General features: G+C 50.1%; 1 protein-coding gene across 1 annotated transcript in view; it reads right to left on the minus strand.

The window, feature by feature from the left end:
• The window catches only part of NOTCH4 (notch receptor 4), a 435,421-nt gene that overhangs the window by 14,001 nt on the left and 403,166 nt on the right, over nt 1–18,254 (minus strand). The window contains exons 32-33 of the mRNA XM_078645863.1: nt 16,459–16,606; nt 4,286–4,383 (exon numbers count right to left, since the gene is read on the minus strand). Coding sequence (XP_078501989.1) covers nt 4,286–4,383; nt 16,459–16,606 — 246 coding nt within the window. The remainder of the gene's footprint in view (nt 1–4,285; nt 4,384–16,458; nt 16,607–18,254) is intronic.

Raw genomic sequence — 18,254 nt, forward strand, 5'->3', positions numbered from 1 at the left:
GGAGTTTGCTATACGCCATTGGGTAACTGCTCCTGCAGCTACCCTCTTGCCATCCAACCTTTTGCTCTGCTTATCAGGCGGTGAGGCGTTGGGTGTGGCTTGAGCATAAACATGCTTGTTGGCAGTATGCACAACTAGGGGTTCCTTGAATGCCTCCAGGGCAGACTTGCACATTCCCTTTAACATGTGCCTAAATTGTACTGTCTGCTTGGACAACCACACGATGAGGAAATTGTCTTCCTCATAGAGGACATGTATGTCCGCCTTGTGGAATGTGGTTGCCTGCTGGATGACTTTGTGTTTGGGCCTTGGTACCTTCTGGGGAAGATACTCTGACATGGTAATGGTCTGGGGATTCCACATTGTAGTCTTCCCAAGGATCGTCTGTAGGCTGTGGCTCAAAAGGGTTGTCGGGCCGAAAAGGATCATTGGGTCACAAGAGGAATGTGGAAATAGATCTGGTGACTTTGATGGAGGCAGAGGAGGTGGGGAGAAAGTGGAGCATAAGGGGTGGGGATGATGCCCCTGTCTCTATGCTTCTTGGGCATGGGAGGGCCGCTGATGCAGGTTCCTCCTTGAATGCCAGTCTTCTATTTTGAGGGAGAGTATATGCGTGTTTCGGCAGGGTGGCTTTGTCGAAATCTTACTAGTAAGGGAATGGATAAATAAGCATTTCTATCTTGCACTGAGCTCCTCCTGCAGTCTTTAGAGGATTGGCTGTTTCAAGTCTGCAGCGCTGGTCATCAAGTGTAATCTCAATGTCAACGATGGCTTAGCAGTCGATGGTGGCCTAAGCGCTGGAATCATTAGGGCTTTCGCCTTCATGCAGGATTGAGACTTGTTGGTGATCTTGGTGTTCGATTTCCGAGATGGGCCTATGTTCAGTGCTGACCGGAGCCCGAAGGTGGAGGTGGCCCTGGAGGCTGTGGTGCTTTATGCATGGGGGGCCTGACATCTGAATCCCTCTGGAGTGGTGCTCTGCCTTGTCGTGAGGCCTCTTGGGGGACTTGGAGTAAGTGTCGAAATCGAATGTACTTAATACCCTTGCGGAGGTCTTCATTCGAAGGACACTGGTCTTGCAGGTCCAGGGAGCCTCCTCTTCATCTTTTGGGCCAGAGCCACTGGGAAAGACGGCCTTTGGGCTAGGCGGCAGCAGATGGGGTAGGATACCCAAAGAGCATCCTGTCCTCACCTTCATTGGTGCCGATGGGGTCCTGTTCGCTGAGGATGTTGTGCATGTTGGCAGCAAATTGCTGGTGCATTTATTGGGGCACCTAACACCTCTCCCTTCTTCGGACCGAAGGTGAAGCAAGCTTCACACAAGGCATCATCATGGTAGGGGGAGAAGGAGAGGTTACAAACCTAGTGGTGATCCAAGCACCAGGGGCTGTACTGAAAGCACATCTATTCTGTTACCCTGTGGGGATCTGCATTCTCTTGCATGGAAACTGTTGAAGCGACTGGGCATGCAGCATCAAGGAATGGGCATGCGTCATGGGGACCTTGGAGTACATCCACTGTATTAGTCTCCTAATAGTGTCATTGAGAGGAAAAAAGCATAAGACAAAAGTTTTTTCCGAACGTGTGTGTCCAAGATTCACTGTATGGGCCAAAATCTGAGCCCCATCTGTACACATTGGAACCCAATGGCAGAAAAAAAATATTATAACCTTGAGTCGGTGTCCATGTGCATGGCCTATCTGTAGTAGTAGTGCATCCTGAGACTCCAAAGCGTTTGTTCAAAGATAACAGCCTGCAAACATCCGAGCCCGATACTACATGTGAGAAGTATGCAGAGCATGTGTATCAGCAGAAACACATGCTACGTACATATACTATCTAAAATAGCCTTTACATCGAATGTCCTATAACACATTCCATTACAACACGGTCGTTACAAAGACCTCGTTGTTACAACATGAACATTAGCATCGCAAGTCGTTTCAATGACTTGCTGTCGGGGGTACACTGGTGTTGGATTTACAATCCAACACCTTCCCTGCTGTTGCACAAACTGGAGTAGGAATAGTAAATAATACTATTCCTAAGTCCAGCGCGCCCCCTACAGCAAGTCGTTGTAACGACTTGCGATGTAATGGTTCGTTTTGAAACAACGCGGTCGTTGTAACGACTGCGTTGAAATGGAATGCGTGAAAAACGCATTTGTTGTAATGCGACCTATTTGGGTGAGGTCCAGCCTATGTCTTCCCTATGAATGGCTGGCTAGCCGAACTCTAGCATCCCCTCTATCACAGATTTTTCCAAGAGTGTACATGCACCTCTGGCTTTTCTGGGCGTTGATTACTGGACAACCTCTGGACGCTGAACCATCTATGTTTAGATTCTATGCCACTAAGTAAGTGGTGAGCCTCCTGTTCAGTATAGTTATGCATCCTGTTGGGGCCAGGATGCAGTAGGATCTTCCTTCTATACCTCAGTGCCTGTAGCATTGCACTCTAGATGCTGTCAGGCTGAGTACAGAGTATGTGGTCCTGAGTGGTTTTGATACATCGGGAGTAACACACTGCAGGGCAAATCGCTGTGTTGCATTACTCTGCCCCAGGGAGGCGTTGCATGGGTGGTGCGTAGGTGTTCCCATGCAACACCCATGGATTGTGACAGATTCCCAGATTTACCATAAGTGGTAGACCTGGGAATGCACCAAAACTGTTACACCTCCCCAGGCAAGGCGTAAAGATGAGAAATATGTTTATTTCTTCTTGTTTTTTCCTCTCTCTATGTGTTCTGCATTTTGCAACACACAAAGAAAAAGGAAAATGCCTCAGGGGAATATTTTTGTGCAGGAAGGTGCCCCTTCCTACACAAAAACAATCCTGCTTACAACGCAGCACCATGGTGCAAGGGTGCCTGGGCTGGCGCTAGGCAGCACATTGTGCGCCAGCGCTGGGAAATGACAAAATGTGCCATATATTAAGTCCTGCGCTTTCCCTGTCATGCATCTCACCAAGGTGACTTGCTGGACTGCGTAACTCTTTGTTAAATATGCCGCTAAGTGTAGCTGTAACCCAACCACCGTGACCGAGTACAAGACAGTCTCACTCAAGAATCACAATTCAAGGACCATTAAAATGTCAGAGCTTTTACTTGAGATGCAAGCCATAGGTCAGAGTTAATATTTAATCCCTCCCATGCTCATGACGAGCTGAGCTCGTCATGGCCGTTTGAACGCTCACACGCGGGGATAATTCCCCTGCTGTGCTGAGCGTTCTAAGGAAACGGGTGTGGCCGTGACGAGCTGAGCTCGTCATGAGCACACGAGCACCGTGGCTCATGATGAGCTGTGCTCGTCATGAGCACCGGGACGCTGTGCGCGCCCCCCAGCACAGCGGAGGAATAATCCCCCCAGTCAAAGGGTTAAAATTCTTGTTTCGCATCAATTCACTGATCGGAAACACTTCCAGCTGCTGTAGCCAGATGTCCACAGGCCCTGCTCCCCCAACCACCATCATCCGTAAAAGTCCTTTCTGTGCACATGAATATTTAAAAAAAAAGAAAAAGTGATTAATACAGGATTAGCAAAGCTTGGAATGAAAAATAGATTTATCATTGCCTTTGCAACGCCTGAAGTGTAAAGTTTTAAGATATATTGTTAAGGCTTTAAAAAGGATACAGAGGGGTATATTATCAACAAACATATCGCTGCTTTTCCGGCACATAGCGCCGGAAAAGCGTCGATTTCAGTAAATCACTATTTACAAGGACTCGCTTACACAGTTTCGCAATATTTACAACCCTGCAGCAGATCCGCAGAGCAATATAAAAAAATTCGCTAACCGCAGTTATCGCTGTAATTTAACGTCTCCTTTCAGATCGACTTAGCTATACTGATGATGGAAGGTGGATTGCCTGGTTAGGTCCACAGTCCCCTATCAGCAAGCATTTCAGTAGCGCTGTGAAATCTTCGCTGGATTTCACACGCTAATGCCCATTCTCGCTGTGTATCGCTGGAAATTACATCGCCTGTGCGCTAAGCATTGCTAATATGCCGCTAACACGGCGATGTGCGCTAAGCTAGTTTACCGATAATTATCTCTACTTGTTGTTGATATGCCTCACAGTTAGGTGCTAAAGGATGAGCTGAAAACAGAGCTTTATGATCGGCCGTCATTTGGAAGATATATATTTCTGATTGGCTGGCGACGAATAGAGTTTAAAGAAAGGTCGGTCAAGTTAGAACTAGAATTCTCCATCCTTTGCAAACCCTTTTCGGTTCCTCTGGGCAATGTTTCCTTTTTTTCTTCGCCCAGTGAGTTTGTGTCCTTACCCGGCTGTCCTGCGCATCCTTGTTGGCCCCGCTCCGAATGAGGGAAAGGGCGGCCCTCACGTTGTTCACAGCAGCGGCCCAGTGCAGGGCAGATTTACCTGTGGAGAGAGGGCAAAAGAGAAGGGTGAATCCCACTGTCTGTTACCTGTGGGGAGAAGGGTAAGAGAGAAGGATGACCCTACTGTCATCTACCTGCGGAGACAAGGGGAATAGAGCAGGGTGACCCTACTGCTTTCATCTATGGAAACAAGGGGAATAGAGCAGGGTGACCCTACTGCTTTCATCTATGGAAACAAGGGGAATAGAGCAGGGTGACCCTACTGCTTTCATCTATGGAAACAAGGGGACTAGAGCAGGGTGACCCTACTGCTTTCATCTATGGAAACAAGGGGACTAGAGCAGGGTGACCCTACTGCTTTCATCTATGGAAACAAGGGGAATAGATGAGGGTGACCCTACTGCTTTCATCTATGGAAACAAGGGTAAGAGAGCAGGGTGACCCTACTGCTTTCATCTATGGAAACAAGGGGAATAGATGAGGGTGACCCTACTGCTTTCATCTATGGAAACAAGGGGAATAGAGCAGGGTGACCCTACTGCTTTCATCTATGGAAACAAGGGGAATAGAGCAGGGTGACCCTACTGCTTTCATCTATGGAAACAAGGGTAAGAGAGCAGGGTGACCCTACTGCTTTCATCTATAGAGACAAGGGCAAGAGCGTAGGGTGAACCCTTCTATCATTTACAACTACCTGAAACTGAACACCGAGGCTCAGGGCACTATGTAAGTGGTAGTACCCTTGTTTGGGTAGTGTCTGTTTTGGTCTTTGAGAGAAATTTTGATTATTTACTAGCAACTCTGCATACTGAGTTACCAGCTTGTCTCCAGGGCCAGCAACACTGAACTTAGAGACACTGTTTTACTATGCAAATCTTTCTTCCCCTTTTATCCCTCCGCTATCCTTCTCACTCCAAGTAACAGACTAATATCCACCACTGAAAATACCTCATATTTCACCATATTAATTCACCACTAATCCTTTATAGGCTCCCTGAATAGCATGCGTCAACAAGTGAGCGATAAATAAATACAAACTTTTGTCCTACTCTATTCTTCTGCTATCATTCCAAATCCAAATAACTGACTAACCTATCCACCACTTGAAATGTACTTGCATGTTTCACTATACTAATTCAACACTAATCCTCTGTGGGTCCCGGAGTAGCGTGCTTCCCGCCGAAAAAGCGCTTCGACGCCTCGTCAGGGGTAGTAAGCGCTATATAATTGCAATTACAATACAATACAATAAATCGGGTAGAGCAGAGGGAAAGTATACAATGTTGTATCGCTCAAACAGGAGACAACTGTGCACCACCATATTTAGTATGAGCCATGCCGCCGCAACGCTACATCATGTCTCCACAGTGAACGGAGACCGAGCAGTGTAGTTCAAAGGACATCCTACAGTACACATTTAAAAGTGCAAACAACCACCGAGGGTAAGCCCCATGGAAGTAACAAGAGATATTCAGCTTGCTCACAGTTTGCACCTGGTTTCATCTGGCATTGGATTTGCAGATAAAGCCAGGTTGCACAGCTTTAGTTGATCTGGCTTAACATGAAATCCTGGTGGTTTTTATACTCTCGCTCCCTATTTCTCCCATAATGTCGTTTTTTAGCGCTTTCATAATATGTAATACATTGATGTTACAACGCTTTGCTCATGTTCACTTTTGATGCAAGCAAAATCAGGGCATGAAGGTATAGCAAACTTGGGGGCATATTATCAAGGGGCGGCGATAACATTATCGCCGCTTTAGCGTCCGTTTTCGGGCGAAATGCAGCAAAAATGTTATTGCTTTATTAAGAAGGACACGCTAGAGCATGTTTCCTTGCCTTAGTGCCCGGTTTCCTATCGCCTCGCCTCGCATCGCTAATAAGATGCAAGGTAGGCATGCCCCTTACAACTACATTATAAAACATCGCTAACGGTGCTTCGCTGTATTTACAAAGAAGCCCATCCGGTTTAGCGCAGATGTTTTTCGCTCTAACTGGGCCTTAGCGCTGGAATTTAACATCTGTTAAATTCCAGACTAAGGCATACCTACAATGGGGGGTGGATTGTGTGGCTCTATCATCAAGGATATCTCCGTTTTCCATGGAACATCGCTGGAAAACCAGCGTTGTTCCATGGAAAACGGCGATATCCCCGCTATCTCTGGAATATTCATCGCAATGGCGCTAACCATTGTTAATACAGCACTAACATGGCGATAAGTTCCAGCGATAGGAAAATGCGCGCTATGCGCGGTCAGTGATAACTATCGCTGCCGCTTGATAATATGCCCCTCGGTAGGTTGTATCTTGTTGACTAGCACCTGTGGTCCCAGACTACACCTTTGCATTCAAACACCTGAGCTATACTGTGGACCCCCAAAGATAACTGAGTGCTCACAGACTCCACCCCCAAGGACAATGCAGCACACAAGTCTCCATGTTATATAAAACCTAGCATCTTGGCCATAAACAAAAGAAAGATGGTGGGTTTGTATTGTGGTCCCAGACAGTAGTACCCAAGTCCTGTTTTCCTTCAAAATACCAATGTTAATTAATTGCCCTTTTTACTTACCTCTGATTGAGTTCCATTCTTTTTTGAAGTCATAGCACTAGCTGGACATTGAGGGGCAGATTTACAAGCCCTATGCGCCACATTTACGCCGCCGTTGCATCACTTCTGTGATGCAGTGGCAGCGTAAACCATGCACCGTGTTACGCCTTATTTACAACGTGATGCATCTAGGGAGATGCGTCACGTTGTAAAGCCCTGCGCCACATGAAACCTGCATTAGGTTTCATGTGGGCGTTCCGTCGCAGGAACACCTCGTAAAAGTGATGCAGTGAAATCTACAAGATTTCACCGAGTCACTTTTACGACCATGATGGGTCAATACCCTGTGCCTGCTTGAAGCATGCGTAAGGAGTGACGCAGCATGTTAGGCAGAGGGCGCCCCTGAGCATTGCTGTTGCCGCGTCGCGCTTGCTACACGACTCCAGCAATGCTCCGCCCTTACGCCACAGGATGCGACACGTATACGAATGATTTAGCACCGGGTGCCCCACGAACATACGGTGCACTAAGGGCGATGGAGGCGGCCCCCTTCCGTCCGCGCTCCGGTCCCCAAGTGAGCGGCTTTACGCGCGCTGCATTGTTAATGCGACGCATTTGTGGTGGAGCAGGGAGGGAATTGCGTATCGCATCCGCTGCTTTGCAGAGATGCGACAGGACTCGTAAATCTGCCCGGGTTTTTTGCGTGCTATTTTATTGTGTCATACTGTGTCTTTGTTCGAGCCAAGAGAGCCTCCTGAAGCAATCGTTGACTGCTCGATTATGCAGCTCGCGCAAAGTGTCCTAAGTAAGCCACTTAGAACAGGATGCTTTCCAGTAACCACTGACTGCCCCAGGAATCCCAAGAAAAGGCCTTGGCCGTTTGGTCTTTCTCCAAGACAGTCTCAGCTTTCTCAGCTCTGTGTTTGTATTACAGGAAGTAGTCACCCCTGGAAACATACCGCTTCAGGAAGTGTTGCCATGGAGATTGCCACACTCCGGCTTCCCGCTTCTTTCCTCCCTGAAGCCTACTATGCACAATAACTATTGTCTAAATGTCTATTTTCCCCCCCTCACACAAACTACGAGTATTCTGAGAAGCCTCATATCCTGGTTCTATAAAGAACAGGTCACCAGTAAACAACAGTTTGGGCTGGGGCACCATCACTCTCATGTCAGACTCAACCGACCAGTGTCTCTGGCATCTGATATCCTTCTGGATCTTGTTCGCGCTATATAAAACTTTATAAATAAATAAATAATATCTTCCGTTCTGGAGGCCATGTCTGGAGTATTTAGCCAGGGTACGGACATTACACTTGGGGTACTGTGTTCCATTCTAGCAGCACCTTATAGAGCAGAGGTTCTTACCTTGTGGTACAAGGCCTACTCCGGGGGTTTGTGACTATTTTACACAATTAAATAATACTAAAATTACTAAATTAAAATGTATAAAGTAAATACTTACAAAGAAGCAACATAGAAAATTGTAAAACTTTGTCTATATTTGATTGTGAATCATACACAATATTTAAATAGCTGGGCATTTGCTTGGTTCATACTTGAATTGTATTGTTTTGAGGTTTAAATCATAGGAATTGCTTAGGCCTGGCTTTCAATTGCTTAGGCTTGGCTTCCAATAATGACTTTGTGGGGGTTCCTGTATTCCACTATCGATTCAGTGGGGATCCACAGAAGCCAAAAGGTGTAGAACCCCTGTTCTAGAGTATGTAGATTTTTTTCCTAAACTCGCACCTAGAGAATTTTCCAGCTCAGAAGACCACATCTTGAGTCATGTCTCCAGCCCCAGAGGTTATTACATGAGTACTGCGTGTTTCACTCAGGGCCCATGTTGCAATGTTGCTCCAGTACAGGAGGTCTTCTGTGGATCTGGGTATACTGTTCTGAGGCCACATTTGCAAAAAGAGAAAAGGCAATTTGTACAGAGATGGGATTCCAAAACAGTGCAAATGTTGCAAGCCTTGATCACAAACAGGGAGAAAGGGAAGGAGAGAAACACGTATATTCATACAGCAAACAAACAGTGCACGAGGCTGCAACTGCCATCAGAAAAATATTTCTATAACAAACGACCAAAGGTCTGCAAAACAAATCAGGAGGTTCCACTTGGTAGGTGGTTGCTTCTGACAGGGCTGTGGAGCCAGGTAGTAGAGTTAGTGTCAGGTCTCCTAACTCCGGCTGGAGTTGGTGGTTTTTTGTGCTTTGGATGAAAAAACAGTTTAAAGAATTTGGATCTGCTGAAAACGAATGTTAATGAATTGCATGGCAAGACTGAGTTTCACCAGGTTGAGGAAACCAACCTGCTGGAAGCCTTTCTTGAACAAAATTCATTTCCTAAGGCTGTTTTTTTTTTAGGTCTTTATAGGTCCGCATGTGTAATTTAGTGCAGTACACACCGAGCCTGTCACCGATGGACATGCGTAAAGCTTATGACCATATTTCCACATGCGGACGTCTAGAATGGTCCACGATACTGAAGAATCATTTTTACCTTATTACTGTATAATTTATGATATTGATTAAATTGGTTAAGTCTCCGAGTGATGAAATATGGTGATGACTTATGGGAATGCATGGGTTTCCACTATGTGCTCTAACAGAAATAAATATCCAATCCGTGATTGGGCTTTTTAAGTCACAGTGAGATAATTTGAATGTGCAACATAACTCCTAGTGGTTGCCACAATGGTTTGTGCTTTTTTGTTATCTCCTTAGCCTTGAAGAAGTTGCGGGACAGTGTGTCCAACTGGAGACGAAACACGTGTTGACTAAGGAATTAGTACAACGAAAACAAATAAAAGAAAAAAATAGAACAATAAAAGAAGATAAATTAAGTGTCAACACTGGCATTTAACTATATGTGGATTGTAATTTTGCGTGTGCTGGGGACTATTTTTTAGGTGTTTGAGGCTGGCAGTTTAGCAGTCCACTCTGGAGGAAGGATCTCAGTGCTTTTTAGAGGGTAAAGGGAGTGTAAAGTTGGCCATCTGTGAGCTGATGCCTGAAAGGAGCGAAGCAGATGTGTAAATGATCAATCTTGAGTTAAAGCAGGGTATTGTCCACATACTCCGTGGAAGTCGATACCTGCGGTGGAGAAGCACTCACACCAAGGTGGACTATAGACTGATGGAAGTCGATACCCGCGGAGGAGAAGCGCTCACACACAGGTGGACTATAGACTGATGGAAGTCGATACCTGTGGTGGAGAAGCTCTCACACACAGGTTGGACTATAGACTGATGGAAGTCGGTACCTGTGGTGGAGAAGCGCTCACACACAGGTGGACTATCGACTGATGGAAGTTGATATCTGCAGTGGAGAAGCGCTTACACACAGGTTGGTCTATAGACTGATGGAAGTCGATACCTGCAGTGGAGAAGTGCTTACACACAAGTTTGACTATAGACTGATGAAAGTCGATACCTTCAGTGGAGAAGTGCTCACACACAGGTGGACTATAGACTGATGGAAGTCGATACCAGCGGTGGAGAAGCGCTCACACACAGGTGGACTATAGACTGATGGAAGTCGATACCTGTGGTGGAGAAGCGCTCACACACAGGTTGGACTATAGACTGATGGAAGTCGGTACCTGCGGTGGAGAAGCGCTCACACACAGGTGGACTATAGACTGATGGAAGTCGATACCTGTGGTGGAGAAGCGCTCACACACAGGTTGGACTATAGACTGATGGAAGTCGGTACCTGCGGTGGAGAAGCGCTCACACACAGGTGGACTATAGACTGATGGAAGTCGATACCTGTGGTGGAGAAGCGCTCACACACAGGTGGACTATAGACTGATGGAAGTCGGTACCTGCGGTGGAGAAGCGCTCACACACACCACTGTGCCTCTCGAGGCCGGGTCACCCCCTTGCTCCCTCGCCTGCTGATCCTGCTAGCCAGCCAGCCTCCTTGCCAGCCTCCTGCCTGCCGCCACCGACACCGTCGCCCCCCCAGCACCCCCGAGCGGCCCAGCCACTGCTGAGCCGCCCGTTCGCCACTTTTCCCGCCGCTGGCCCCCTGCGGCCCCGCCCACCCCACGGCCCATTGGCCCAGCCGCTCGCCCAGCCCAGCAGACCCGCCCCCGTCCCCCTTCTTAAGGGGAGTGCCTGGTTGTTCGCGGGAGTGACCACTGTGCCTCTCGAGGCCAGGTCACCCCCTTGCTCCCTCGCCTGCTGATCCTGCTAGTCAGCCAGCCTCCTTGCCAGCCTCCTGCCTGCCGCCACCGACACCGTCGCCCCCCCAGCACCCCCGAGCGGCCCAGCCACTGCTGAGCCGCCCGCTCGCCACTTTTCCCGCCGCTGGCCCCCTGCGGCCCCGCCCACCACCGGCCCATTGGCCCAGCCGCTCGCCCAGCCCAGCAGACCCGCCCCCCGTCCCCCTTTTTATGACGCCCCCAGAGCGACCGCACAGCGGACGCGCGCAGCGGGAGCACCGTTTGAGCGCCGAAGGTGTGCCAAAGGTAAGCCCGTCTGCGCCCGTCCGCGCCTGGACCGCGCCCAGTGCCAGGACCCCTGGCCCCCGCCGGACCTACGACGCCACCGAACTCTACGCACACAACGCCGGAAGAACCCCGGTGTGCTACCGAGCCACCCCGAGACGCACCCACGGACCCTTCTGCTGCAACCCCTGCAAGTTCACCTGCATCCAGACCTCCACTACATAGCACCGACCAAGACCAAGACGAGCAACAGCCACAGCCACCTGAAATGCATCCTGCTCAACACCCGCTCCGTCCACAAGCACGCCATCGAGATTTGGAACCTGCTCGACTCCACAGCCCCAGACGTCGCCTTCTTCACGGAAACCTGGATGAACGCCTCTTCAGCGCCCGACATCGCCATCGCCATCCCAGACGGCTACAAGATCATCCGAAGGGACCGCATCAACAACACAGGAGGAGGCATCGCCATCATCCACAGGAACACCATCCGCATCTCGACCAACACCGACGACACCCTCGCACCCGCCGAGCACCTTCACTTCCAGGTCCACATCAACCCCAAGACCACCCTCAGAGGCACCCTCATCCACAGACCCCCGGGACCACGCACACAATTCAGCGAAGACATCGCCGACTTCATCAGCCCGCACGCCCTCTGTTCCGCTGACTAAATCCTCCTCGGGGACCTCAACTTCCACCTGGAGAACAACAACGACCGCAACACCACCACCCTGCTGGACAACCTCGCAAACCTGGGACTCAAGCAGGTGGTCACCACCCCCACCCACTACGCCGGACACACACTCGACCCCGTCTTCTCATCCAGCAAGGACATCGCCTTCAGCCACGCCACCGGACTCCACTGGACGGATCACAGCTGCGTCCACTTCAGCTTCAGAAGGACCACGATCCACCACCACCAGCAACAGGTTGCACGCAGAAGCTGGAACAAGATCACAGCCGACCAACTCGCGACCTCCCTGAGCATGAACCCTCCCACCTGCACACCGAACCCAAGCCAGGTGGCCACCAACCTCACCAAGTGGATCAGCGACTGCGCAGACGACCTCGCCCCCCTGAGGACCCCGCCCAGCAGACCCGGCAGCAAGAAAGCCCCATGGTTCACCGACGAACTCAAGAACTCCAAGAAGAACTGCCGAGCCCTCGAGAGAACCTGGCGCAGAGACCCAACCCCGGACAACATGGCTGCCCTCAAGCTCGCCACCCGAAAGCACCACCAACTCATCCGCGCCACCAAGAAAACCGCATTTAAGGAACGACTGGACAACAACGCACACAACAGCAAGGAACTCTTCAACATCGTCAAAGAGCTCTCCAACCCCAACGCCGGAAACAACGACATCACCCCTTCGCAAGACCTCTGCAACTCCCTCGCCTCCTACTTCCACAACAAGATCGCGGACATACACAACAGTTTCAGCACTCAACCGACGCACGCCACGACCGAACCCCCGCCCCCCACCACCACCCTCCGCGCCTGGACTCCGATCAACACCGAAGACACCATCCGCACGATGAACTCCATCCACTCCGGATCTCCGACCGACCCCTGCCCTCACCACGTCTTCAACAAGGCCGACGCTGTCATCGCACCCCACCTGCGGGACATCATCAACACCTCCTTCGACACCGCTACCTTCCCGGAGAGCTGGAAGCACGCCGAACTCAGCGCCCTACTCAAGAAGCCATCAGCCGACCCCACCGACCTCAAGAACTACCGCCCCATCTCGCTGCTCCCGTTTCCTGCAAAAGTCATCGAGAAGACAGTCAACAAGCAGCTGGCCGCCTTCCTCGAGACGAACGGATCCCTCGACCCCTCGCAGTCTGGCTTCCGGGCAAACCACAGCACCGAGACCGCCCTGATCGCAGCCACCGATTACATCCATGCCCTGCTCGACAACGGAGAAACAGCGGTCCTCATCCTCCTAGACCTCTCCGCGGCCTTCGACACTGTCTGCCACCGTACCCTAGTACAGCGCCTCAGCAACGTCGGAGTCCAGGAGAAGGCACTGGAGTGGATCATCTCCTTCCTCGCCGGAAGAACACAGAGAGTCCGCCTCCCTCCGTTCAGATCGGAAGCCACCGAAGTCATCTGCGGCGACCCTCAAGGCTCCTCGCTCAGTCCAACCCTCTTCAACGTCTACATGGGCCCCCTCGCAGACATCGCACACCAGCACAACCTCAACATCATCTCCTACGCCGACGACACCCAGCTGATCCTCTCCCTCACCAACGACCCCGCCACCGCCAGAGACAACCTACACGAAGGGATGAAAGAGGTAGCCGAATGGATGAAGAACAGCCGCCTGAAACTGAACTCGGACAAGACGGAAGTCCTCATCCTGGGATCCTCACCCTCCGCCTGGGACGACTCCTGGTGGCCCCCCGCCCTGGGCAGCGCACCCCAACCAACAGACCACGCACGCAACCTGGGCTTCATCCTGGACTCCTCCCTCTCCATGACCAGACAAGTCAACGCCGTCTCCTCATCGTGCTTCAACATCCTGCGCATGCTACGTAAGATCTTCCGGTGGATCCCCACCGAGACCAGGAAGACGGTCACCCAGGCCCTCGTCACCAGCCGTCTGGACTACGGCAACTCCCTCTACGCCGGTACCACCGCCAAACTCCAGAAGAGGCTCCAGCGGATCCAGAACGCCTCAGCACGTCTCATCCTGGACATCCCCCGTCGCAGCCACATCTCCGGACACCTGAGAGACCTGCACTGGCTCCCGGTCAACAAGAGAATCACCTTCCGACTCCTCACCCACGCACACAAAGCCCTACACAACCAAGGCCCGGGATACCTCAACAGCCGCCTCAACTTCTACGCTCCCAAACGCCAGCTTCGATCGACCGGCCACGCCCTCGCCGCCGTCCCCCGCATCCGAAGAGCCACCACAGGAGGACGGTCCTTCTCCAACCTCGCCGCCAAGACATGGAACTCCCTCCCGACCCACCTCCGCCGGACCCAGGACCACCTCGCCTTCAGGAAGCAACTCAAGACCTGGCTGTTCGAGCAGTAGCGGACCCCCCTCCCTAGCGCCTTGAGACCCTTTGGGTGAGTAGTGCGCTATATAAATGCTGTGATTGATTGATTGATTGACACACAGGTGGACTATAGACTGATGGAAGTCGATACCTGCGGTGGAGAAGCGCTTACACACAGGTTGGACTATAGACTATTGGAAGTCGATACCTGCAGTGGAGAAGTGCTTACACACAAGTTGGACTATAGACTGATGAAAGTCGATACCTTCAGTGGAGAAGTGCTCACACACAGGTGGACTATAGACTGATGGAAGTCGATACCAGCGGTGGAGAAGCGCTCACACACAGGTGGACTATAGACTAATGGAAGTCGATACATGCGGTGGAGAAGCGCTCACACACAGGTGGACTATAGACTGATGGAAGTCAATATTCCTGTGGTGGAGAAGCGCTCACACGCAGGTGGACTATAGACTGATGGAAGTTGATATCTGTGGTGGAGAAGCGCTCACACACTGGTTGGACTATAGACTGATGGAAGTCAATACCTGCGGTGGAGAAGCGCTCACACAAAGGATGGACTATAGACTGATGGAAGTCGATACCTGTGGTGGAGAAGCGCTCACACACTGGTTGGACTATAGACTGATGGAAGTCGATACCTGTGGTGGAGAAGCGCTCACACACTGGTTGGACTATAGACTGATGGAAGTCAATACCTGCGGTGGAGAAGCGCTCACACACAGGTGGACTATAGACTAATGGAAGTTGATACCTGCACTGGAGAAGCGCTCACACACAGGTTGGACTATAGACTGATGGAAGTTGACACCTGTGGTGGAGACACGCTCACACACAGGTTGGCTATAGACTGATGGAAGTCGATACCTGCAGTGGAGAAGTGCTTACACACAGCATGGACTAAAGACTGATGGAAATCAGTAACTGTGATGGAGAAGCGCTCACACAAAGGTTGGACTATAGACTGATGGAAATCGATGCCTGCAGTGGAGAAGCGCTTACACACAGGTTGGACTATAGACTGATGGAAGTCGATACCTGCAGTGGAGAAGCGGTCACATAAAGTTTTGACTAAAGACTGATAGATGTAGATACCTACGGTGGATAAGCGCTCACACACAGGTCAGACTATAGACTGATGGAAGTCGATACCTGCAGTGGAAAAGCGCTCACACACAGGTTGGACTAAAGACTGATGGAAATCAATAACTGCGATGGAGAAGCGCTCACACAAAGGTTGTACTAAAGACTCATAGAAGGCAAAACCTAAGGTGGATAAGCGCTCACACAAAGGATGGACTGTAGACTGATGGAAGTTGATACCTGCACTGGAGGAGAGCTCACACACTGGTTGGACAATAGACTGACGGAAGTCGGTACCTATGTTGGAGAAGAGCTCACACACAAGTTGGACTATAGATTGATGGAAGTCGATACCTGCGGTAGAGAAGCGCTCACACAAAGGTTGAACTATAGAGTGAGTAGCAGGCTCACTGGTATCGATCTTTAGAATACTTCAAATGGACCACCTGAGGAAGCCGATGACAAGAATGCCTTGAACAAGTTGAGTAGTGTATTGCCAATACCCATCTGCGATGTAGAAAGTACAGAGGACATATAGCAGGTGTTTCTGCTCCAGCTTACTATGGATGCCATGTGTAATTCACCTGCTCTTGTACTTCCGAGGAAGCTTGTCTCCACCCATGCAGCCCCTTCACCGTCCTACATTGGAAAGCTTGGCTTCTTCCTGCACTCCCGGTCCAGTCCCTGGGTCAGAATCTGGTATCCAGTCTCCTGCGTGTGGATCTGAAAGGATTCTGTACTGCAGGTTCGCAGTGTCCTCCTCATGAACAGACAGCATCCAGCTCTTTAAAACGATTTGTTCTGTGTCATTACCCTGCCACCCTCTGCACTGTGTGACTTTATTACCCAGCCACCCCACACCCTGCCATTGGCACTTGATTAGTGCCTTACCTCTGTCTCCCTCCCTCTATTCGACTATAGACATTGACATCACCATGGCATATACTAGACAAAGCCCAACACCCAACAGCAAAGGCACCTACCTCGGTTGTCAGTGGCCCCGACCTCGGCATTGCAGTGTATGAGTTCCTCCACCATGTTCTCTACGGCCAGGCGAGTGGCCAGGATGAGTGGGGTAGAGCCATCGTTCATCCGGGCATCAAGGTCTGTCTGTCGACACCGGATCAGGATCTGCAGAGGCACAATGGGGTGTCAGGCCCATTCTCGCGTGAATAGGGTGTGTTTTCAGGCAACATACTGTCTACTAGCCAGGACACTATCCAACCATTAGCTACCCACATGTATTCAAACACTTGCTTTATATCAGACCATCCATATACTCATTCATCCATTACTCCTTACATTCAATCACTTTTTCTATTTTAATTTCCTTATGGATTTATAAAGCACAGCGTTCACCCAAGAGGTGGCTATCTTAGCGCATTCGACTGACTGAGAATGCAGTAAGTACTGAGTAACGTCTGGAACACCCAGGTATTTAATGGACTTTCCAAATCTCAACAGTTGGGGCTGGAAGAGCATTCCAGGCATGTGGCAAGCAGCTGGATCCAAGGGACCCAAGGCAGGTGCTGCTTAAAAGTGAGTCAACCCAAACTGGTTTGTAATGCCTTGTCGAATGCACTTAAAAAAGTCAAAACACTTTTGAAGATTTTAGCTTGACAAGGCTGAGCAAAACATTTAATCGAACCACACAATACACATCTGCTTTAAGCCCTGCTACGTACTGTTAAATCATAGGTCTATCTAAGAATTCAAGGAATTCTATCTGCTGTCACCTGGTCAGTCTGTTCATTGGTTGACTCATTCATCTACCTTTACAACATTCTAATAAACTATTTATCATCCACACCTGTCTTTCCACTGAACAAACATTCCGTCTTCCCAGCACCTCACTTACCTATCCACACTCTTTCTTATTCACCCAACCATCAATTAGTTCAGCTATTCATCGACTCTCTTAGGCATTAATAGAAAGGCCTACCTATTCATCCAACTAGCCAATCGATTCACTTCTCTCTCATTCAACCATCTCTGTTACACCCTAATCAAAAGTATCCACAAAGTTATCCATCTATTTACACATCTAAATGAACATTCACCAGCTAACCTTCAATATATGAAAGTGACCATCCAGGAAACTGTCTGAACTGGGGTGGCAGAGTGGGCTAAAGAATGGTGATGGATTAAACCCAGATCAGTTGACTGGGGGTGAGTGTTTGCATTGTCAACGCTCCGTCCATCATTTCCTTTGGTTTTGCTTTGTTCGCCATAAGTTGGCAGGGTATGCTCAGACGTGAGTCCCTTGCTCACTTTGCCACTGGATTCACGCAAGCCCGGCTGAAGACGGCTGCAATGCCAGAAACCGGTCCTGGGAAGCTTGTTTCCGGTCCAGGGAAGGCATGGCTTGGCAGTTCGGGCTGGACTGTTCCCATGAGGCACAGGGTCAGACTGATTTGCATATGGCCATGTCTGAACTGGGGTGGCAGAGTGGGCTAAAGAATGGTGATGGATTAAACCCAGATCAGTTGACTGGGGTGAGTGTTTGCATTGTCAACGCTCCGTCCATCCTTTCCTTTGGTTTTGCTTTGTTCGCCATAAGTTGGCAGGGTATGCTCAGACGTGAGTCCCTTGCTCACTTTGCCACTGGATTCAAGCAAGCCCGGCTGACGACGGCTGCAATGCCAGAAACCGGTCCTGGGAAGCTTGTTTCCGGTCCAGGGAAGGCATGCTTGGCAGTTCGGGCTGGACTGTTCCCATGAGGCACAGGGTCAGACTGATTTGCATATGGCCATGTCTGAACTGGCGTGGCAGAGTGGGC

The sequence above is a fragment of the Lissotriton helveticus genome, chromosome 5_1 (assembly GCF_964261635.1).
Source record: "Lissotriton helveticus chromosome 5_1, aLisHel1.1, whole genome shotgun sequence".
In the NCBI taxonomy this organism is placed as follows: Eukaryota; Metazoa; Chordata; class Amphibia; order Caudata; family Salamandridae; genus Lissotriton; species Lissotriton helveticus.